Source organism: Fonsecaea monophora (assembly GCF_001642475.1).
Source record: "Fonsecaea monophora strain CBS 269.37 chromosome Unknown Scaff62, whole genome shotgun sequence".
NCBI classification, from domain to species: Eukaryota; Fungi; Ascomycota; class Eurotiomycetes; order Chaetothyriales; family Herpotrichiellaceae; genus Fonsecaea; species Fonsecaea monophora.
This window is the reverse complement of record NW_019173993.1, coordinates 52363-74499: the sequence shown is the minus strand read 5'-3', so window position 1 is coordinate 74499 and position 22137 is coordinate 52363. Positions and strand designations below refer to the sequence as shown.

The window sequence follows — 22137 nt, the reverse complement described above, 5'->3', positions numbered from 1 at the left end:
GCCTCTCCATGAGGGCACATGCTTCACCGTCTCCTCTCTTCGAGATCAGCTAGCAGCGCCGAGACTGCGGCAACAACGACCACGATGCGGCGCTCGCGAGGCTAGAGGCCACACGATTGCTTGAGACGAGTCCTTAGATTTTGCCAAGATCGGAAGAAGCCTAGTCAAGGAGAGAAGATTGAGAGTGGGAGGTGTTTGAGGCAACGGAGCAGGTGTGTTGCAGCATTTTGGGATGGAGTCGTCTGCCTGGTGGAACACTGCAGGTCTAACCACCATCGTACCGTTCCTTCTTGAGAACGGCAAGCTTAGGTGGTGGCGGCGTTGGTGATGGCAGCAGCAGCCTCTCAGGTAAAGACAAACGCAAAGCCAGGAGGAGCGGGAAGAGTCCCTGGAGAGTGAGCTGTGGTAAAGTTGATGGTCAGCAGAATGTGAATGAGAATGTTCGTGCTTTTTTGTCCTTTTACTTTTCAGATTTGTTGTGCTGTGGATTAATAGCACTTGGTCACTCATTCAACAACCCACGAAAGATAGTCTGTCGCTCTCTAATTGCCAATTTTTATCAATATTCAGTGGCAAAAACAGCGACCCTTCAGTCGCTTGTACCAGTTTTATATATTTAACGCACCAGGGAACGCCTGACTAATCGTTCGATCTAATGATATATGTAGTGCGTCGCGTTCCCTTTGCAAGTAGTACATCATCATGAGTGGTGGATCACGTGAAGGTATTACTGAGGCAAGCCAGCCACGGCGGCGTGGGAAGTCACTATCTTTCCCGATTTGTCTTAGCCGAATATACATGAGGAGCCACTCTTCCCTCTTTCCTCTTCCTTGCCCAACAACGTTCCCATCCACGAGATGGTGTGTGGAATGCGAATTGTCTTGATTGTGATAGATGGCTTTCATTTTGGCTAGCTGAAATTCCTCCAGTCAGGCACTCGATGGACTTATTATGCTGGTCAGCTTCGCTGGCCCTGCCAGACATATCGATGCCGCTTAGCAAAATCACGAGGACGTGCAGAGCCTAGTCGACCCAAAAGCATCTGCATTTCGTTGGGGACAATAAAGGATGTACTGATTGATATCTACTGAATGCTACGCTTCCTCCTGCGGCTGATCTTCCCAGAAACAAAGGCACCTGACCTCGATGCTCTGCCTGACGGGGCCATGATCTTCCTTGGCCGAGAAGGCGCAGTGCGGTGTCCGCCTTGCCACCCCATGGGGTTTCGAGTCAAACTGTTTGATCAACAGGGCCTCATTGGGGTTCATGCCCGAAGCATAATACCACTTGTGCGCACCCGTGTTGGCTTTGACCTCCCATGCCTCGGAGCGGGATTTGGCAGCGAAGTTGTAGCCCGTCTTTGCATTCCTGAGTTCCTCCGGCAGATCCGCGTACACGGCGGCGAGTTCGTTCTCTGCCACGGTCCGGGCGTCGCAGAGGGCCATATTGTCGCGGGTTACGTGGTTCAGCGGTCGCCAGAGGTTGATAATGGCCCAGCGAACCTTCTTGAGTCTTTCCGCCTCGGAAGCAGGAAGTTCTTCCAATTTGCTGTCGCGGACGAGTTCGGCGCCAAAGTACGACTGATCAACGTGGACTACATCGTTCGGTCAATGACGGGGCCCCTGGACAAAGAAACAAGAAGTGGGCTGCTTACCCGAGCGGTTAGCTGTGGGAGCTGTCACCGGCGCGTTGTCCGGCAAGTCTTTTTCGGCCTCGGCGACCTCGTCCCATTGGCGTCGACGGGTGATGTGAACAACAGGCAAGACCTTGGATGCCCCGGTACTGTGGCTATGGGTCAGCAGAATCCGGTTGGTGGGGAAGCCTCTCTCGGTCATACACTTTCTTCAGATGTGCGACCACGTCTTGATAGTACTGTCCCTTGAACTCGGCATCGTCCTGGACATCTGCCACGGACGTGTCGAACGGCCCAACAGCGAAACCCTGCTTGTCCAGGGTGAACTCTTCCTCGAATCCTCTCATGTTCTCAACCCTAACCTCTGCATGCTCGTGCGGTCGACGCTTGTCACGGACGGTCCCTGGACACCACACGGTCTCTCCACCGCGCTCGGGTTCAAGGTGGTAATTTAGAATGGTGGTGACGGCCTGAGGTGCGAGAACTGTTGCGGTTGCCATGATGATTATTCTTTATCGAGGAACGATCTTGTTTTGGGATTGAAAGTCAAGACTGGGCCCAGTAGTCCAGCGTGGGATGCTCAGTTATATCACTGGCACCGAAACCACAGTATCGACATCCCGGGCGAATTGAAGTCTCCCCTCTCTTCCGTTAGCCGGGGATAAAAGGCCTGACCATCGCTGAGACCCTGAGTGGCCGGGAATCTCGACCAAGTCAATGCCGTATTGGCAGACATCGCCTAGCCGGGGGTAATGAGATGGGCTAGTGAGGTTGTTCCCAATCGAGCAGCCGCGGATAAGGGAAAGGTCAAGCAATATCTCAGCATTGTGATTGGCGGACACGATGAAGGTGGAGACTGAGCTTCATCTGCTTTTAGTGCTTCTACACCATTAGCCGTGGATATCAATCGTGTCGCCAAGAAACTTGCGAGCCTGTGCTCGTCGATTGGATGGCTCGCGTGGCCAAGGGGAACCCCGTGGGGATGACATTGGATCCCCGGTTGTATACATATAGCCTCCAGAGGGCAGAAGGTGGCTACATTCTTCATCTCGAGGACAACTCTGCCCGGCATTATTGTCTGAAAATCCTTCTCATTCGACCTCTTTTGCCTCGGTTCCCCTTGATCAAATCTGTTTTGCGGCATTTTCAGAGCTATGCAACAGGGCGATATGGCAGCCGTGGGACCCGTGGATGAGATGAGGCGGGAGGAGAAAGGAACGACATATCACCAGCATGAGGAGATTGGAGGATCCCCAGGAACACCCAGCGAGGACGGCATCCCTCGTGACCTGGAGAAGAACCCTTCGCACATGGCAGGTTCCGAACTAGACCAGGTTTCCTCAGAGGATGGCGACAGCTATGTGACGACCAAGACGTGGATGGTCGTCATGGTACGTTGGCACTCACTCCCCTCAACCGACTTTGCCGCATCCCCGTGCCAACTAAACTTACACTAGACTCTCTCCTTTGCCTATGGCATATCGTTCTGGCCCGTGCCCTTCTTCAGCACGATTCAGTCCGAGATTGCTGCTTCGTTTGGATCTTCCGCAGGACTTGGTACTTGGTAAGTCCATAACCCACCCCGGACACTGTCATGGTCCATGTGTGACTGACTGACTGGCTGACCGAGACCAGGTTCACATCAAGCTACATTGCCGCCGCCACCATCGCCTTCATGATCTGTGGCGCCAACAGCGATCTATTCGGCCGACGGGCCTTCCTGCTCATGGGCAACGTGCTTGTCCTTGTGGGAGCCATTGTCGGAGCCACTTCGCACCACATGGGCCAATCTATTGCAGCTCATGTGCTGATCGGTTTTGGGGCCGGGAATTGTCAACTCACCACCTTTGCCATTCCGGAGCTGCTCCCCAACAAGTGGCGGCACATCGGAGTCGTCATTGCAGATGGAGTTGCATTTTTCAATGTCATCGCCGGCCCTGTCACTGCCCGAATCGCCATCCGTCATGGCGATGCTGTAAGTCTTTACTCACCCAATCTTACTCTGAGTCCGTCTCAATGCAATCGTAACTAAAACGCGCCAGTGGCGTTGGGGCTACTGGGCTATGGTCATCACCATCGCAATCTCCTTGCTCATCCTCGTCTTGTACTACTATCCGCCCGCCCACCCGAGAGGGATCCCCTGGGGTCAAGCTCTTCGAAATCTGGACTACGTAGGTATGGCGAGCTTCACGATCAGTGCCGCAATGGTGCTTTCTGGCATCGTCTACGTACAGCTGGTTCCTTCCGACGACCCCAAGGTGATTGGTTTGCTGGTTGCCGGCTTCGGATGCCTTGTTTTCTTCGCTCTGTGGGAGACGTTTGTGCCTCTCAAGGAGCCGCTCACTCCACCCCGGCTGTTCACCGCAAACAAGGGTCGGAGAATGACAGGCCCATTCATCGTCGGCTTTGTCGTCACCATGTTCTATTACGGAACTAACATCATCTGGGGCGAGATGGTCTCGTTGTACTTTACCCACACAGACACTCCCCCTCATACCGTCTATTGGCTTGCTACCGTGCAAGGATTCGGCATCCTGCTGGGCGGCGTTTTCCTCTCCGTCGCCGGAAACTACTTCAAGCATTGGCAGTGGCAGATGGGTCTCTCGATTGCGTGGATGACTCTCTTTGGCGGTCTCCTGGCCTACGTGACTCCGGAACGCGAGGGCGTCGGCATCGCCTTTGCCTTTCTGTCGGCCGCCGGCTTCGGCTACGCCCAATACCTGTCAATCACATATATCCAATTCGGCGCCGACCAAATCGAACTGGGTATTGCCGGCGGTCTCGCAGGGGTGTCGAGAGAATCCGGTGGCGCTGTCGCCGTCACGTCGTTTGAGACCATTCTGGTCCATGTCCAGCAGCGATACGCCCGACAACATGTGGCCCCTGCGGCTCAAGCGGCCGGTGCTTCGCCCCAGGTTGCTCAAGCTGTTGCCGCAGCGCTGCCACTTGGTGCTGCCGCCCTGGAGACAGTTCAAGGCATCACTCCAGCCATTGTCTCGGCAGCACAGGCTGCTTTCCTGGAGAGCTACGTACAAGGTTTGAAGTGAGTTTGCCATCGCATCCGATACTTTGCACGATGGCTTGGACTTCGCTGACAGGTTTCATTGACTAGGACCGTCGCACTGACTTTGACCGGCTTCGGGTGCGTGGCCATCATCGCATGCTTCTTCATCGAAGACATTGGACCAAGAATGAACCAGAAAATCGAGATCTTCCTGGAGAACGATGTCGAAGCTCACAAGAACAAGTATCACTAGCCTGGGCACTTCGTCTTGACGGTGGAGCTCGTGTGGTGAATTTTCTATCTCTCTGCGCTCGCGCTACAGTGAATGTTTCAACATGGTATGCATCTTGTAGGCGGCTCTTTAGGACAAAGTTTATATCACTCAGCCTAGTACAATAGTTCTTCTGCGGTCGTGCACGGTCACCAGCAAACCGCTTTTGTATCCAGGCCGTGGAGCAAGCTTAAGTCGAGAGATGGCTGCCTATTTCAGCAAGGGTTTAGCCCCTTGATGGGATGAAGACGCTGGTACGAGGAATGATAGCGTCCATGGGGTCGGCAGAATCCGGCCCAGCAATGAGCCTCATCATGATCCGTGAGAAGTTGGAGAGGAGTGTGGCATCCCAACTTGCTAGTGGGAATAGATATTCGTACTTAGGCACTCTTTGAATCACTTCCGGGATTCACAGCGTTGAAGAAGCGTATCCGTCAAGCAATTGACAATCCCATCGCTTGATCAAGTCATGCAACAGGATCCATGCTTATGCCAAGCACCCTCGACTCTCTTTGCACCCACATCTGTTCAGCGTACCATGCCAAATTCGGGGCTCACTCGCCACTCACTGAACCCATAGGTGAATCTATTCGTCTCTCTCAAATCATCCCCCCGGACCCATCTCAGCCAACGGGGCCGTCTGGAATAGGAATGCATCATCTTTTCCCTGCGTAGTTTCGAACTCAGCCTGTCCATCGTTGAATATCTTTCCTGCAGCGTGGAGGGTTCCCAGGCTATCAAAATCGAGCTCGAAATCATTTCCACGGTCGTTCATGTTCGTGGTGGCCGAAGTTAACAGGCCCATGGTTGACACATTGTTTGCGGTGTCCCCAACGTCGAACATCAAATTTTGCGAATAGTCAGGCATGTGAATGGCGTCTTGGAGGTGATCGAAATGCAGATTCGAGGAAGGGATCGCAGACGCAAAAGAAGGATCCGCCGGGTGATCGGCGTTGTCGTCACTTCCCATCGCGCCAGACCCCGAAGCTCCTTCATTGTGTCGGGTTGTCGAATTCACAATCTGATCACCAGGTGGCGGTGCTACCTGGCGAGGCTCCGAGAGCGAGGCAGCGGGATACATTCGCAAGTCAGTACCGGTCATACTGCAATTCTCTCTGTCTTCGTCTGTTTGGGGCGCCAGGGGGCCGATTTCTGTTCGCAGTATGGCGGCCTGGAGGAATGCGGTCGAATAGTCTGCTGCCGGATACATGTCGCGCAGTCCAGCCATGACCTCCATACACTTGCCGAAATCTTGCAAGCTGTTGCGGGGCAGGAACTCGTCCGGCGCCAAAACATCAAGCAGATGCGTGACAAGAGCGTGAAGGATGACCGTGATGCTCGGTGATGGGAGATAGCGTACCAGGTCTAAATTGGAAAGCGTGCTGGCTATCTCGGTGATGTTATTCGCTGCTCGTCGGACAGTGTCGCGAGACAAGTCGACGGGATTGGAGCGCGACAAAGCCGGTAGCATTCCAGGCGGAGGTACCAATTGTGGCCGATGCAATGATGACAGCACGGCATAGTAGAGCATGTGTAAGAAGGCGCGGTGGAGAAAAAGCGGCCCATTTATCGAGTCGATATTATGGAGGTCAGTCGGCGTAGCGAACTGTGCTGCTTCCGGGAGTCTGTTCTTCCATTCCTGCAAGGCCCTGGCGCTGGTTTGTATCTGATCACCGCCAGGCTCTACTGACTCGGTGAATAGCATATTAGACGTCCATGTACAAGCCTTGGAACTTGTGACCCCATTTTGCACCGAGAGAATATGACCAATGCACAGACATAGCTTGGCCATCTCGATGCATATAATCGCAAATTGTCGCTGCTGCTCCGTATCTCTCAAGACTTTGCAGTCGGCGGGGACGCAGCATGGTCCATCGGACAGTGTATCAAGCTCGAAGTCCGCCAATTGTAACATTGGCACGTCAAAGACGACATCCTTCATGCGAGTCATGCGAGTCGATTTTCGTGTGCCTAGTGAGACTTGGGCGTCACGCATGACGGCCGACCACCAAATCCTCTTATGAAGTTTCTGCTGCCATGGCTCTAATGTTGTAGAATCCTCGGGGTTGCGGTGGAGCCCAATCTTGTGAGCAAGGGAAACAGCATTTTCAATCCAATAATGGGTTTCTTTGCGGCCGTGCGGGCTCTCCCGCCAATAGGTCATTAGCAAGAGCGCTTGGATCAATGCTATTGAATCATCCTCGTAGTCAAGGTCGTATAGAAGTCGGGCTTTCTCGTAAAAGACACGCCTTGCCTCACGTCGGGATCTGTACCCCGCAGCTTCGAGGAGACGCATGGCGACCGTAGCAACTCCGGTGAACATGACAGCCTGGAACAGCAGCAGGCTGACGGTGTGTACTCCATCATTCTGATCGACAATTCGCACCAGTTTGTGAAAATCTAGTAATGGCATCAACGGATGCATATACTCAGCGTAGTTGCGCAGGAGCTCATCCCGCAGCTCTAGGGGGGGTATTGTGAGTGCACCTTTGTTCTGCAAGTATGTGATATCGTCTTGTCCAAATCGAGCCGGTAGTGGCTTGATGAAAGCAGGCAGTGCCGGCCCTGTCAGATTTTGGGGCGAAGGTAGACTGTGCATGAGAGGCGCACCCTCGAGCATCGCTATCATGGGGTGAATATGCGGTTCGAAGTTGAAGGGAATGTTCGAAGGTGCCATAGGTGTGGCAAGACGAATCGCACTTGGTTCTGGAGAGAACAAGCTGGTATCCGTCAACATTCTACTCACACCAGTCTCAAGTGAGGAGTGAGGGAGTTGATCGTGCCAATGTCGCACGGGCGGATAGGGTGCGTCTGATGCCTGTGCAGGAGCAACAAAAGGCAGCAGTCTGCCGCTGTTACTGGTATTGCCTGCTGCAGTTGTGTCCGTGGTCCTCTTTCTGCATGAAAGTCAGCGATTTGACGGCGCTACGGTACCGATGTGGCCTACTTCTTGCGCCTGCTCTCGCCCACAATGCACGCGATCTCATCCAGTCTGCAATGGACGCATGGAATGCCATGCTTGGCCACATTACAACGGATCTTTCGCCCTCGACAGCTTTGACATGCTTGCGGTGCCCGTCGTTTCACACTTTTCGGTTGTGGTGGGTAGTTGGGCCGTTGTTCCGGCTCGGATTGCGAGTGTGGTTGGCTTGAGTTTGGAGGCAGGGCAGGCAACGACTCCGCTGGATGGTTAAGTGCTAGCACCATGGCTTCTGTGCGAAGAATTGAACAGTGAATTTGCTGTTGCTTGGCCGATTCAGGAGGACAAGCATAGATGCAAGTCGACAAACGAAACAAAAAGCCTAGGTACTACTAGGTAGGTAAGCGAGCAGTTGGTCTCCGCAATCATGTGCCGTCGTGCCGCACTTCCAAGTTGCTAACAAATACCCCGCATGAAGCCGCACTGTTTGGCGGGGAATTTCCCCTGCAGAATCCTATCATTGTCCGTGTCGGGGCGAATATTGCTGGAAGGACGGAATGTAGGGTCAGAACAGAACAACATCACACCTGTGGATCGATGTGAGCTTTACCCCAGATTAATAGTCGCTTAGGCACGATGCGAGAAACCTAGTCCCAGGTGTGACGCAACCCTGATCCGCGACTCTAGTGAGTTGTTCCTGGATGGCCTCGAAAAGACGGAGACATCTCGCATATGTCGCAATAGCAGAGCACGAGCCTCGTCAAGATTGTCCTGGTGAATACAATTATCGTCATATGGGACGGTGAAGATTGCCGCATCGAACGCCAAAGAACTCTGAATCATTGTCTTGGTGAATTCGGCCATAGATGACCTTTTCATAGAAGCAGAGATTCGTCTCTGCGAGTCAAATCGCATTGGGGGAAATGGCGGCAGAGCGCTATCATCGAGTGTCAAGCCGTTTGTCAGAATCGCCTCTCGCACATGTCCTTTGCAGAAAAAGTCTTCGAGTAGCTCCGAGGGCTGGACAGTGAATAACATTCTACCACGACGATAAGTAAAGGCGCACATGTACAACACGCCTCTTGCCAGGTTGAGTTGAGCTTCTCCCTACAAATAGGTGCTCGGGTGATCGGCGAGTCGGTGACAGCGGAGCCGACATCTTGGAAGGCTTGGTACCACGTGATAGCGCGAGCTTGTCACCGTGTCACCCTCACAACTCGTCGTCGCCCTCGACCCACAGGCCGTGATCGAGGCTCAGGAGGTTGTTCGTTGGTGAAACACCTCGTTCCCTCAAACACAGGCAAATCTCAATCTGATACACGACCAACACCTTTAGTTGCTTCTCTCACGCTTAAACACCTCCCAACGCTGAACAAAATCCCTCGATTCGACTTAGTCTCTCGTCTCGATGGGTTATCATGTAGCAGCCTCGTTCAGCCGCTTCACTGACCAACTGGATCCCAGGGTTTCGGATCTGTCGTGCTCCGACAGCAACTCCTCGTCAACAATGACAATCCCTCCGTCATAGGTAGGCATGGCAAGCGCCTCCTTGGTAAAGGTAAAGTATGTGTGAGACACCCGTGGCCGAGTAGCTATTTGAATCTTCCTTCCTGCGCCGAAGTCAGCTTTTCGTCTCGTTCGTTTCCATTCTTTTGCGCAGTTGATCTGCAGCAGGCTCGTCACTTTCTCAGTCGCACCAACTCGAGTAAAGGAAAAAGTCAGCCATTCTTTGGGGTCACATTGCCTATCAGTCACAATTCGCAGTCATGACCACCGAACCCCTGCCTGACCGTCAAGCGCTGCGAGAGGCTTTTGACCACGAGATCTACTCTTCCTCTGGGACGACGCTACGATTTGGCTCCCTGTTCTACGACTGCGATGTCTTTCCCGCCGAGAAACGAATCCTCGTCGTCTTCATCAGGCATTTCTTCTGCGGGAACTGCCAGGAGTACGTCCGTAGACTGTCTTCGATTGAGTCGCCGTTTCATCCATCTCAGAAGTCGCTACATGCCTCCATGTCTGTAGCTTCTACGACAAACTTTTCCAAACCTGCTTCTCGTACCCTCCCTACGGTCATAATCGTCGGGCCTGGCCAACCTAGTCTGATTGCCTCCTACAAGAACGTCACACAATGTCCTTATGACATCTACGCCGACCCCTCCTTGCGCCTCTACGAGCTCTTGGGAATGTATCGCACACTATCCCTTGGCCACAAGGCCCCCGGGTACATTGAGCATTCGCTCTTAAGTGGTGCCCTGAAATCTGCCTGGCAAATCGTCCGTCGTGTCGGCAATGGGGATGCCATGAATGGGGGAGACTGGGACATCAACGGTGGCGAGTTTCTCTTTGTTAGGTCTGCGTCAGGTAGACCCTCTATGGGCTTGAAATCTACCTCACCTTCAAGGTCGAGATCGAGGTCCAGGTCGAGAAGTGCCCAATCCCAAGATTGGGATGTGTCGTGGTGCCATCGCATGCTCAACTCCAGAGACCACACCGAAATTATCAACCTGCAATATCATGCCTGCCTCCCGGAACTGTCATCTCGAGCAAACTCACGCACCTCATCTCCTGCACCACTGAAGTCGATCTTGGTCAATGGCGGCAGGGCACATTCCAAGACCCCCTCAGGAAGCTACTCGACCGAGCGTTTGGGCTCTTGTCCAGGTCCAGATGTTCCTAAATCTCGCGAAGAGGTTATTGCAAGCCAGCGTTTCAGCCGCCCGCACTCCAGAAGTCACTCAAGGCCAAAGTCCCAGCATCAGCGCCGACCGCGAAGCACAAGCACCGGTTCCCTCGTGAACAAGACAGAAAATCAAAGTCACAGGAGAGTATGGTCAGTTCTCAGCAACTCAAGCACATCGCGCTTGGATAGTGTGGCCAGTCCCATCTCCGAACTCGCTGAAGAGGACTTCAAGCCGCGAAAGAGCTTCTCGGCCACAATTGCAGAGAGGGCGAGTTTTGGTGGGCTCATAAAGCGGCCGAGATCGTCTTCGAGTCCACAACGGACAGAGACTTCCCCTGTCGTGGTCAACGCCATCAGAGAAGCCGGGAGGAACACTCTATCTGAATCGACTTACGGTTCCACTGCCTCTAAATCGAGTATGACACCAGATGCCAATCACAATCCTGGCAACAACAACGACTTTAAGCAGACATTCAACGACCTCATTCTCCCCTCGTCCTCCTCATCACCCACCACCACACCCTCACCCCCTTCCGATCGCATTGCGCCGAAATCTCAGCGCACTCATGCACGATCAAGAACATTCTCCTTTTCCCGACCGAGTTTTCCCTTGCGAAGAAGGGCGGCGAGCCAGATCGAGATGAGCGAGGACGGCGTCATGTTTGTCGACGGCGTAGAGTTCGTGAACGTCATCAGCATCAAGGCACGGATCGAGGCCAGCAGCGCACGAGATCAGAGAAGGGAAAGGGCAGACAGTGGCCTCGGCATGGAAGTCGAAACACGCCATGACAAAGCAGCTCCGAGAAAAGAAAGCAACGCAGAGGTCCCAGACAGCAAAAAGAAGTACTCCGTCCTGACTACCCTGCCAGAGCTCTCCGCTGTGACAAGACAAGGCATTGGAGAGCTGAATGCTGCTTGATGGGCTGCCTTGGGCTGATGGCATTGTCCACATGAGACGGAATAGGACTAGAGAGGATCGACTGACCGGAAATTTTCGCCCTTCGGTGTTTGCTCCCAGGGTTTCTATGCGCCGCGGGACTGGCAAAGCAAGGTTAACGTGCAGCACAGATCTGGCTCGACGAGAGGATGTCACTGGGATTCGAAACACAGCGCTCTAAGAACACGCTCAGGAGAGCCGATGATGAATAGGAAGAGCCTCGAGTTTATATTGAAAGTAAAATCTGCGGCAAGCCCGCATAGTGCTATTGACTGCAACAGGGAAAAATGCAGACGATAGTCGAGCTCTGAATACTCAAGTTGTATGCATCATCCCGGTAGTTGAGGAAGACCCCTCAATAAATCTAAAATGCATATTTTCCAACTGCACCTCTCTGTCCATAGTCCCGGAACGAAATTCGTCGTCAGGTCTTGTCATTTAGTCATGATGCGGTTGCTCGGTCTGTGGGTCATTCTTTTGTCGTGCGAATATACGCTGGTTCTTTCAACGCCACCGTCGAACATCAGAGGGCATTGCTCGCGATTGCTGGAGATGTCGGCACCGGTCTTCGACTCAAATCAGAGTCGGTATGACTCTCTTGGAGAAAGGTATAACCATTCCCGTTCCAAGTTCTGGGGTCACCATTGACATGACGTATCTGCGTATTGGATTGTGCAGCAGGGTCTGGTAAATCAAACTCAGGGGTGTGTGAGAGAGGAAAGGTAGGTAGTGAGGGGGTCGAGAAGCTGGCAAGCGTTCCAGAGCTGAAAACGTTTGCCTGTATACTTTGACTGGAGGGATCTTGGGTGGCTGCCTCGTCCAGACTCACAAATGGTTCTTGGGAGTTGAAAGGCGGCAGAGTGTCAGGGAATCCACTGAGTAGTGGTGGGCTGGTGATCGAGGACATATCTGCATTCATCGATGGTGTTTGCAGATTTGATTGAGGTTGGAAGATGGGGAGGTCATGGGCGTTTGGCATGGATGCCACTCTGGCTTGGCCAATAGCATAGTCGGTTCCATAGGAAGCCTCAAAATCTGTCCAGCTGAAGGAATTGTCTCCCAGCTGTCCATCTGAGAAATTCCACGTACCATTGGATTCGTTGGGTAGAAGGTCCCACGGGGTTGGAGTGTCTGTTAATGGATCGGCATATACCTCATTTGGAGACATGCCCATCCTACTAGACGGTGAGTGTACATTTGAACAATGTGAACTGAGAGGCCGGTTACTCCAGGAATGCTGCTGTATAGGGTATGTCAAATAAATGGCATTCGGGTTCAGTGTGTCTGAAAAGAACTGCTGCAATTGGTGTTGAGATACAGCGGGCGTTCTAGACAGGAAAAAGGATGGTTGTCCGCCCATACATGACCTTGGGTTGTTCTGAGACATAGCAGGGACCGGAGTTAGACTTTGGTTCCCAATATATGCCTGCTCTGCGAGGTTCTTGACTTGTCGCTGGGTGTGATTAATTGACGTTGCGTTGTTGGGATGATCGGGACAGTAAAGACAGGAACAGCCAGATCCGCAAGAACAATTGGACTTCCAGGATGCTCCTTCAACTTCAGTTTGAACTTCCTGGGCACGGTCGGGCTCGGGTTTCACAAGGACGGGATGAGGCTGTATCGCTGCAACGTTTTGACGATGTCGACAACCACCTTTGGGTGACTCGGGCTCAGCATGGGCTTTTCCAGAACCACAGCAGGACGGCTTTGCTTCGTCCGACCTGGCCTCTTCACGCTCCTTCATGCGTCGTTTCCGATCTTGATATTCCTCATCGTCGATTTCTTTCCCATTGGCATCTGCCCAGACCTTTTTCAGAGTCATCTTATTGCCGTCGGCATCTTCCCAGACTGGTTTTGGTGTCGATGTTGCATCTCGACTAATAATGGCAGGGTTATCCACACGAACTATCAGATACATCTCCTGAGTACAAGCACAGTCTCTCTCACACTTGCAAGCTTTTGTTGTGCATGCGCAGTTCCTCGGACAGTGGCATCCTCTCTTCTGGCCTGCTGAAGGACGACCGGGTTGGTTTGTTTCAGAGATAGGTCTCGTTTTCCCATGGTCACATTTATGAACCCGATGGCCTCTTTTGCAAGACTCGCAAGCGTATGTCTTGCCATTGATATGTTGTATGGCGGGTGTCTCGTTTTTGTAGGAGGCTTTTAGCTTTTTGACCTTGCCATCCTCGACTCTGGAGTTGCCCTTTGCAGGACTGCCGACCTTGGGCGGAGAGGTTGAGGGGTCTTGCATCGTTCAGCGGCGTAATGTAGCGACCCGAGTGTGGCTGGTTGGTGTTACCGCCGTGAAGTGAGGACAAACGTTCAGGGGAAGTGGGCAGCAATATAGACTCGCTTTCTAATTGGATCTATCGGGTACAGTTCGTGGTCTGATCGGCAAGGGCGGCGTCAGTTTGTTGGACCAAAAGGTGTCACTGAAAGGACGAGGGGCGACCACATGTTTACTGAGGGGAGCGTGTCGAGTGTCATGGACTAAGGGGAGGTTGAGAATTGAATATGGCCTCTTCCACATGGAACAACCCAAAGAACAATGGTAGTGGCGTTATGGCGGAGTTGAGAGCGTGAGACCTCCTCAGGGACTACAAGCTGAACTTCAAATAGAAGCGAGTCACCGATACGGGATCCGCACAGGCGCTGTCCCAATAGAGAGGGAAAAAAGTATTAGTGGTTGAAGTTCCCGTGCTTGATGCCCCCAAGCTTATGCAGGTCAGCCGGCGCCTACATTCAGCCTACCTATCTTTGAGCCAGTCATCTTTGGTTACGTTTGTACATTTTTTTGTTTTGTCTCCGGTCTTGGTTCCGTTCTCACATACCAACTGACCATGGGGGTGGACATGACCGACAACGACAATAAAAGCAGAAAGGGGCCTCGTCCAACGGCTGAGAAAGATACCCCATCGTCTTTCTCTTGGTCTCTTCCTCAGCCCCTTCGTCGCATCTTCGATCGATTTCCGCTCGTCACATATCCTGCCAATCCTTTGCCGCAGCGCGTTCCTCGACATCGACACGAGAACATCCTCTGCATTTTCCAGTCTGATGAGCCAAACTCTCGAGATGGCCCCTCCTTCAATCCATCTTGTCTGAAATGGCAAGCCTACCTCAAATTCCACGGCATCCCTCTCCATACTCGGCCATCTAATAATCATGCCTCCCCTACCGGTGCTCTACCTTTCCTCCTGCCTGCCTCGAGAGATGCCAGTCGACCAGCTTCTCCTGTTCCCGCCAATCGATTAGTTAAATGGGTCGTATCCCAGGGGGGAAAGGAAGAGACTGTACACCTTCGCCAGGACGCATACACGGCATTGATTGATCATGCTATTAGAAGTGCTTGGCTCTACTATTTGTATCTCGACGAGGACAACTTCAGGGCTGTCGCATGGCCGCTGTACGTTGCACCGTCCTCATCATCCTCGGCCGTCCGCCTAAGTCTAGCTCGTCAGCTACAAGCTGCTGCAAGAGAAGAACTGCGAAAAACAAACACTATCATCGACCCCCAGCAACTCTACTCCCAGGCTGAACAAGCATTTCGGTCATTGTCTATACTGCTAGGCGATGATAAGTTTTTCTTTGGTCAATCCACGCCAGGCCTTTTCGATGCCAGCCTCTTTGCATACACCCAAATTATTCTTGACGAACACCTCTCTTTCAAGACACGGACACTAAACTCGTCCTTAGAGAAGCACCAAAACCTAGTCCGACACAGAAACCGCCTCTTGCGCGGCTTCTTCTCCGATTGAGGGACTGTCATGTAATTTTTTTCCTGAGAATACCTCCAAACCATACTGTTATGCCAACCCATTTCCCTGACCTTTGTCCCAGGGTTGCTACCATTGACTCATCCACAGTCTTCTCTTTGATCTGTCCAAGCACTTCAAACCCGCTTTTCAAAGCGGCCGCTTCGACTTCAACCAATGTATGGGAGTAGCTGGTTGGACGAATCTTTTCACCCGTTTTCGGATCGATGAAACCAGCCTGGCTGATTTTGCCCATTTCTGAGTGCATGTTTGTCAATACTAAGATACCCCCGGGTCTGAGGATTTTGGCGACTGTGCTGAAGAAGACGTCCGCAGGGATATGTTCGATGACCAGTGTCGACACGACGGCATCCGCGCCGATGGCACACTCTGGCGGCATTGACTCTTGCACCATGTCATAAACCTTGAGTTGCAGCTTGCCACTTGCGTGGAATTTCTGCAGTCGTTCTTTTGCCACCTCGAGCATGCCAGGACTGAGGTCAAGCCCAACTACTGACGCAGCACGTTCCACCTCCAGCAAAGCTGCTGTGTTCCTGCCCGTTCCACAGCCCAAGTCCACCATTGTCCACGGTCGAGGATAGGAGTCTTCATCTAGAATTTCGAGCATTCTTGGCATGAGAGTTTTCATCTCGATCGTATCCAACGCCTGCAGAAAGTTACCATCTGTGTCATACACAGCCGACCAAAGATCGTAGGCTTGCGTGGTGGAGAGGTAGCGGGTCGTGGGATCAAGAGACTGTGGTATCACTTGAGACATGGTGATAATAACTCGTCTCCGCACAAATGCCTTCGTGGTGTATCGCGCCTCCTCAATAGCCAGACAGAGAGCAGGAATTGCCAGCAGAAGCGGGCGGGCGAATACGGTCTTCCTCGAAAGAATATACCAGGATTGAAGCGGCCGACGCTAAAAGTGGAAGAGGAAATTGTGAAGCAAGAGGTTTCTGATCAATTTTGTAAAGTTTCTCCGCAAGGCTGCCAATCCCCTCTCTCGTGAATGAGTCACATTGCTCCTCGAAGCATATAAGGCCTTGACAATTAGAGCAAAATTATTCGCAGGATCGTACCGAGGTATGCAGCATTCGTGTTGAAGTGTATTGATGGTAGGTAGCAAGTCGCGAAGGGCGGAACAAATCAGAGCCTGAACCTTGACATCGAATGGAGAGTCGTCTTATATTTGGATGTCTCCCTACCAACCAGAGCATGGAAGATTTGTCCTTCAAATTGGTCACGGATTGTAGAGCGAGTATGCAGAATCCTGACCACCCCAGCACAGCATACGAAACGCCTCACTTGAGCAGACTCGATATCATGTTCAATGGGTATCTTGCAAACGGGTTCATGCATCTTCCACTTCGTTACTAGTCACAGCTTTGCCGTCAGATAGCACCAACGCCAAAGACACCTCCTCCCTCCCTCAAGTCCTCCACCAAATCCTGCACGTTACTCAAATGCTTCCCCAGCAGACTCTGTTTTTCCTCGGTCGTCCTGGTATTGCCAGAGTCTTTTGCATTCGCACCTTTCCCACCCACGCCACCACCATCGGCACCGTTGACCGTCTCCCCTCTCCTGCGATCAAAAGCGGCAATCACTTCCTTCCCTCGCCCTCCCAAAATCGCGGTGTTTGTGGCAGATGTTGAGCCCGCAAGCTTCGAGGATGTAGTTTCGGGCATGAGGTAGAAATAAAGGAATTCAACCAGTTTCAATTTTACCTCGCGGGAAGTTCCTCGGGACTTGAACAAGGACGTGATTACCAGCAGGCCGTCAATCGATTCAAATGTACGAGTGTTCTGGGGGTTGTCGAGTAATGAGGTCACAAGGGCCATAATTGTAGAAGATTGGATGGCGGGACAATTTGAAGGGTCGAGAAGGTCGAGAAAGAGCTGGCGACGTTAGGTTCTGGAGGGTTGATAGTGGTGTCGGACCAAGACTCACGTTCATGTATATCTCCTGCGAAAACAGCGCTCTCGAAGGTGGATGAAGCAGGAGGACTCCTTGAATCAGATCCAACGTCTGAATGATTAACAGATCATTCGTCCCATTACTTTCTTTGCCCAGGAGTCTCTCCAGGCATGCAACCAGCCTCATCGAAATGTTCCATTGGAAGCTCTGTTGTAGTTTGAAGAATTCACGAAAGGCTGGGTCTGAAGGCAGTTCTGAAAGGTTCTTCGAATGAGGCGAGGAAGGACTCGATGATCCCAGGAGAATCATCGACTGGCGTTTGTTTGCGGCGTGGTTGGTTCTGGACAAGCATAGTTGTGCAAGCAAGCCTTCTACCTGGCGGAGTCCTTTACGGATTTTCTGAGGAGAACTCGAGGAAAGGTAGTCGAAGGAGTGTGATAGCAAAGCCTCCATTATGGTTAAAAGCCCACTGGGGTATAGACCTGATTGAATTTACACGTTGCGGGCTATAGCACGTCGTCGAAGATAAAGATGGGAGAGAAATGTACCTGTGCTGCGTGCAGGTATCAACAAGACAAGTTGTCAGGGCGACCATGCGGGGGATGCAGCTAGGGGACCTCCAGTTGAGTCCTCGGTCCACCTACCACTGGCGCCACCGGTGTCACTAGCAGCGATTGCACAGCAGTTGACGCCCCGTACCGCAGCCCAGATCAGCTGGGTTGATAAGCGCCAGGCACCCGAATAAGCCACGCTGAGAATCGGTGCCTAGCGGCTTCATTGTCGTCATGACCTCTCATGTGATGACCCTGTTTAGATAGCCTGTGTTTCCCGCCTTGGAGGCACCTTCTCACCAGCATCAGATCAAAACCGCTGATGCCACCCATTTTTCGCGCCTTGAGTCTTCCTCTCGTCCACCAGCCCAGACTCGTTTGCCAATCTCTCCAGACTCCTCCGGTCCTTCTTCTGCTTTCTCACCAGGGTTGAAGCTTGCGTACTCCAAAAGCACGATCTGCACAATTCCCCGCCTCATCCCGCATTTTCACATGCAGTCTTTTGCAGAATAGAATCAATACGCATGTCGACCATCTCAACAGAAAACCCGACTTCTCCCAACGCGATTCCAATTCGCTACAGCTCCGCCGGTGTCTTCAATGGCCTTCACCAACAGCCTTCGAAATCCGTCCTCAAACCTCTACCAGAGGATTCCTGGATTTCGTCGAAGCACCATTCGTTGCCGCCAGCGATGAATCCCGCCCCCGTTCTGTCTGACCATACGAACAGCCTCAAGCGCAGACATTCAAAGAAACGATCTGCCCCGGAAAACCTGATAATTAAAAGGCCGGGAGAATGGTCACCGCAGAAAGAGAAGATCATACTGGGCCCTTATGACTACCTGTTTGCTCACCCTGGGAAAGATATCCGCGCGGCCTTGATCAAGGCCTTTGATGCCTTCCTACATGTCCCTTCGAAGTCTTTGGATATTATCACAAAGGTGGTGGGGATGTTACATACGTCTTCGCTCCTCATCGACGATGTACAGGACAACAGCGTGTTGCGGAGAGGCATTCCTGTGGCACATAATATCTTCGGGACGGCCCAAACGATCAACAGTGCCAATTATGTCTACTTTCTCGCCCTCCAAGACCTTTTGAACCTGGAAAACAGAGATGAGGCGATTGAGATATTTACCACCGAACTTCTCAACCTCCATCGCGGCCAGGGGATGGATTTGTACTGGCGTGACACATTGACCTGCCCCACAGAGGACGATTACTTGGAAATGGTGCAGAACAAGACTGGAGGCTTGTTTCGTCTGGCTGTAAAGTTGATGCAGGCCGAGTCACCGGAAAAGGGCCGCATAGATTGCGTGCCTCTTGTCAACTTGATGGGACTGGTTTTCCAGATTTGTGACGACTACTTGAACCTCTCCTCCAGCACCTACACCAAGAACAAAGGTCTATGCGAAGACCTCACCGAAGGCAAATTCTCCTTCCCCATCATCCACTCGATAAGAAGTAACCCCTCCAACCTGCAGCTAGTCAACATTCTCAAACAGAAAACTACCGACGAGGAAGTCAAGCGGTACGCAGTTAAGTATATGGAAGGCACAGGCAGCTTTGAGTATACCAAGAAGGTTGTGCGCGAATTGAAACTGAAGGCTGTGAATCTGGTCACAGAGTTGGACGGCAGTTCCGGCCGAGGGGATGAAGTAAAGGCGATTCTGGACAAGATTGCGGAACCAGCACTTAATGAATAGGGTCAAGGGTCGTAACAGGTAGGGTGTTTGGGGGGAGGCGATTTGACAAGAAAGACCGGACGATGATGATGTACTCGTACATTTTATTAGTGTATAATACTTGGTATCTCAGATCACGAGATATTGCAACTCGACGCGTCCTCTCCAGATTGTACAACTGCAGTCGTACCCAAGTATTGCTGCCAATATTAGGAGCCCTGAGTGCCTCATCAAAGCTAGTTCCGACCACCCAGGACTCAGTGCTTCTCTACCTGCGACCCCGGGGATAGATAGGGAAGTCACTCTCCGCCTCCATCAGTCGCTGGTTCGCTCCACCACCTCCACTCCTCCCCGGCATCCCCATCTCTAACAACATCTTCTCGGCTCGGCATCTGCCATCAGGTCGATATGTGGAGGCCCTCAATCCCATCTATGTTCGACCCCGATGTCCCCGCGTCCCTACACCAGAGCGAGCAGTAAGTGCCTGGAAATGGTGGATCAGCAAGGATTATTATATGCACACCCTCTATTATTTGGTCCGCGGGAATTTGTTTGTCTTGGTAATGTGGGAGTCGATCGGAGTCTTTTTAGCGATAGAAGAGTTGGACTGGACGCTTTACATATCAGGTCGAGGCTGGCAGCTGGAAAGAGACATGCGACACTGTGACACTGCTCCCAATACCTACTCAGACACACTCCCAGTCCTTCCAAGATGATCCTCACGCGGCACGATGCAGCCTCGCCACTCCTCGCCACCTATATGCTCCCCTTCTCGCTCATCCTTCTAATTGTCCTTCCCATCACAACCCTTGTTCGCATCCGTTATCGCCGAGGCCTGCGCGAAATCCCGGGCCCCTTCTTAGCCAGTATCCTGCCGTTTGATCGCATGCTCAGCGCCTACTCTGGACGGCAATTTCAGCGCCATCTTGAGTACCATGCCAAGTATGGGAAGTTGGTCCGCGTGGGGCCTAACCATGTGAGTCTGGGAGATTCGGAGCAGATCTCGAATGTTTATAGCATTACCAGCAAGTTTGACAAGGCAAGTTTGTTCCCTTCCTCTCCCCGAGCTCGAAATGGCGACACGGAGGGAGCTAGAAGAAGAGGCTCCTGATACTGACGTGGGATATCAATAAAAGAGCAACTTCTACACTCTATTCCATGCCAAGTCGCCCATTGGACCCATTCCCACTGTCTTTTCGATTGTCGACCCTGTCGGACATAGGAATCTCAAAAGACCTGTGGGTGCTGCGTTCGCCCTGAGCTCTTTGCTCGACTTTGAACCCCTGGCCGATGACTGCACACGGATACTGGAAGGCAAGCTTGATGCCCTGCAAGGCCAGCCGATTGATTTTGGTACGTGGCTGCACTGGTACGCATTCGATGTGATCAGCAGCATCACCTTCTCCAACCGACTGGGGTTCATGGAGAGAGAGGAAGACGTCAATGGCATCATTGCTGCGATCGAAGGTCGGTTGTTCTACAACTCGATCATCGGCCAGGTTCCGAGCATGCACAAGTGGCTGCTGGGAAACAACACCGTCTCACGACTAGCCGACATGGTACCCGCCATCAAGCGACTGAACTCAGCAGCATACATTGTCCAGTTCGCCGCGAGACAGTTGGAGATGAGGCAAAATGCCAAGGCTGAGCATGGACGGTCCGACATGGTGGACAAATTCAAGATGACGAGGGATGGCGAAGAAGTCATGAGCCAGAAGGAGTTGTTGGGACATGCGAGTTCGAACGTGTGAGTATATTGGCCCTGTTTCCTGGAGCATACCAATACGCGACCAAGGTCTCTGTTGTTGCAAAGCTGACAAGTGGTTGAAACAGGTTCGCTGGTTCCGATACAACAGCCATCTCCCTCCGGGCGCTGTTCTATCACCTTTGTAAGAACCCGCACGCGTACAAGAAATGCGTGGATGAGATCCTCAGTTTCGATGCCCGCGGCGAGCTGTCCGAGTATGTCACGTACTACGAAGCGCAGCGCATGCCATATTTTCAGGCGTGTATGAGGGAGGCGTTGCGCATGCATCCCGCCGTGGGACAGTTGCTCGAGCGGGTTGTCCCCTCAGGCGGAGCCACAATCGACGGTGTCTATCTACCAGCAGGGACGATTGTAGGCTTCAACCCCTGGGTCGCGGCGAGGGACAAAGCAGTATATGGGCATGACGCTGCGCTATTCCGGCCGGAGCGGTGGATCGAAGCCGATGAGAAGACAATGAAGTTGATGGACCGGAACTGGCTCGCTGTAAGCACTTCTTTCCCTCCTCCTATCCTGTCCCACACCCCTGTTCACCTCATCCCCTACGACTAGCCAGCTGGGCTAACCTCATGTCCCACCCAGTTTGGAGCCGGCTCGCGCACATGCCTGGGCAAGAACATCTCCCTGATGGAGATGTCGAAGCTCGTGCCGCAGCTGCTCCGTCGATACCACATCCGACTGGCCGATCCAAACGCCGAGTGGGAGCTGTTTGACTACTGGTTCGTCAAGCAGGAAGGCCTGAGATGTACTCTGACAAGGAGAGACGGTGGGAAGGAGTAGAACGAGGCCAAAGAGGATGATGGAGATCTAGCGGCGGGCACGCTCGCATTATGATATAACGTGTATTCATGAACCCCGTGAGCAGCAAGCACAGCCTCTGCGGCAACGTTCGTGGTTATGTCTTGGATATACCTTGCTGCCTTGAGGGCTAGGTTTTAGAAGGACAAAAGGAATGAACATTCAGAATAGTAGAGAAAACGGACAAGCGCCGTTGTTTCTCCAGGTAAAGGGCTAGC

The 22137-nt window shown here is 52.5% G+C and overlaps 9 protein-coding genes across 9 annotated transcripts; 4 read left to right on the top strand and 5 right to left on the bottom strand.

Annotated features, from left to right (window-relative positions):
* Positions 1-1094: 1094 nt before the first annotated feature.
* Positions 1095-2133, bottom strand: AYO21_07751 (hypothetical protein; the record flags this gene model as incomplete). Its single annotated transcript, XM_022657704.1, has 3 exons — positions 1095-1594; positions 1655-1782; positions 1838-2133. The coding sequence occupies 3 exons, from the start codon at positions 2131-2133 to the stop codon at positions 1095-1097; spliced, it is 924 nt and encodes a 307-aa protein (XP_022509981.1).
* Positions 2134-2802: 669 nt separating this feature from the next.
* On the top strand, positions 2803-4890 carry AYO21_07750 (hypothetical protein; the record flags this gene model as incomplete). The annotated part of the gene is made up of 5 exons (XM_022657703.1): positions 2803-3024; positions 3091-3197; positions 3269-3608; positions 3676-4676; positions 4746-4890. 5 exons carry the CDS (start codon positions 2803-2805, stop codon positions 4888-4890), a joined length of 1815 nt encoding a protein of 604 aa, XP_022509980.1.
* Positions 4891-5512: 622 nt separating this feature from the next.
* On the bottom strand, positions 5513-7585 carry AYO21_07749 (hypothetical protein; the record flags this gene model as incomplete). The annotated part of the gene is made up of 1 exon (XM_022657702.1): positions 5513-7585. The coding sequence occupies one exon, from the start codon at positions 7583-7585 to the stop codon at positions 5513-5515; it is 2073 nt and encodes a 690-aa protein (XP_022509979.1).
* A 2009-nt stretch (positions 7586-9594) lies between these two features.
* Positions 9595-11430, top strand: AYO21_07748 (hypothetical protein; the record flags this gene model as incomplete). Its single annotated transcript, XM_022657701.1, has 1 exon — positions 9595-11430. The coding sequence occupies one exon, from the start codon at positions 9595-9597 to the stop codon at positions 11428-11430; it is 1836 nt and encodes a 611-aa protein (XP_022509978.1).
* Positions 11431-11971: 541 nt separating this feature from the next.
* AYO21_07747 (hypothetical protein) lies at positions 11972-13569 on the bottom strand (the record flags this gene model as incomplete). Its single annotated transcript, XM_022657700.1, has 2 exons — positions 11972-13369; positions 13435-13569. 2 exons carry the CDS (start codon positions 13567-13569, stop codon positions 11972-11974), a joined length of 1533 nt encoding a protein of 510 aa, XP_022509977.1.
* A 1586-nt stretch (positions 13570-15155) lies between these two features.
* Positions 15156-15978, bottom strand: AYO21_07746 (hypothetical protein; the record flags this gene model as incomplete). Its single annotated transcript, XM_022657699.1, has 2 exons — positions 15156-15207; positions 15275-15978. The coding sequence occupies 2 exons, from the start codon at positions 15976-15978 to the stop codon at positions 15156-15158; spliced, it is 756 nt and encodes a 251-aa protein (XP_022509976.1).
* Positions 15979-16597: 619 nt separating this feature from the next.
* On the bottom strand, positions 16598-17573 carry AYO21_07745 (hypothetical protein; the record flags this gene model as incomplete). Its single annotated transcript, XM_022657698.1, has 2 exons — positions 16598-17101; positions 17154-17573. 2 exons carry the CDS (start codon positions 17571-17573, stop codon positions 16598-16600), a joined length of 924 nt encoding a protein of 307 aa, XP_022509975.1.
* Positions 17574-18195: 622 nt separating this feature from the next.
* On the top strand, positions 18196-19377 carry AYO21_07744 (hypothetical protein; the record flags this gene model as incomplete). Its single annotated transcript, XM_022657697.1, has 1 exon — positions 18196-19377. One exon carries the CDS (start codon positions 18196-18198, stop codon positions 19375-19377), a length of 1182 nt encoding a protein of 393 aa, XP_022509974.1.
* Positions 19378-20068: 691 nt separating this feature from the next.
* Positions 20069-21901, top strand: AYO21_07743 (hypothetical protein; the record flags this gene model as incomplete). Its single annotated transcript, XM_022657696.1, has 4 exons — positions 20069-20332; positions 20523-21103; positions 21190-21607; positions 21704-21901. The coding sequence occupies 4 exons, from the start codon at positions 20069-20071 to the stop codon at positions 21899-21901; spliced, it is 1461 nt and encodes a 486-aa protein (XP_022509973.1).
* Positions 21902-22137: the final 236 nt, after the last annotated feature.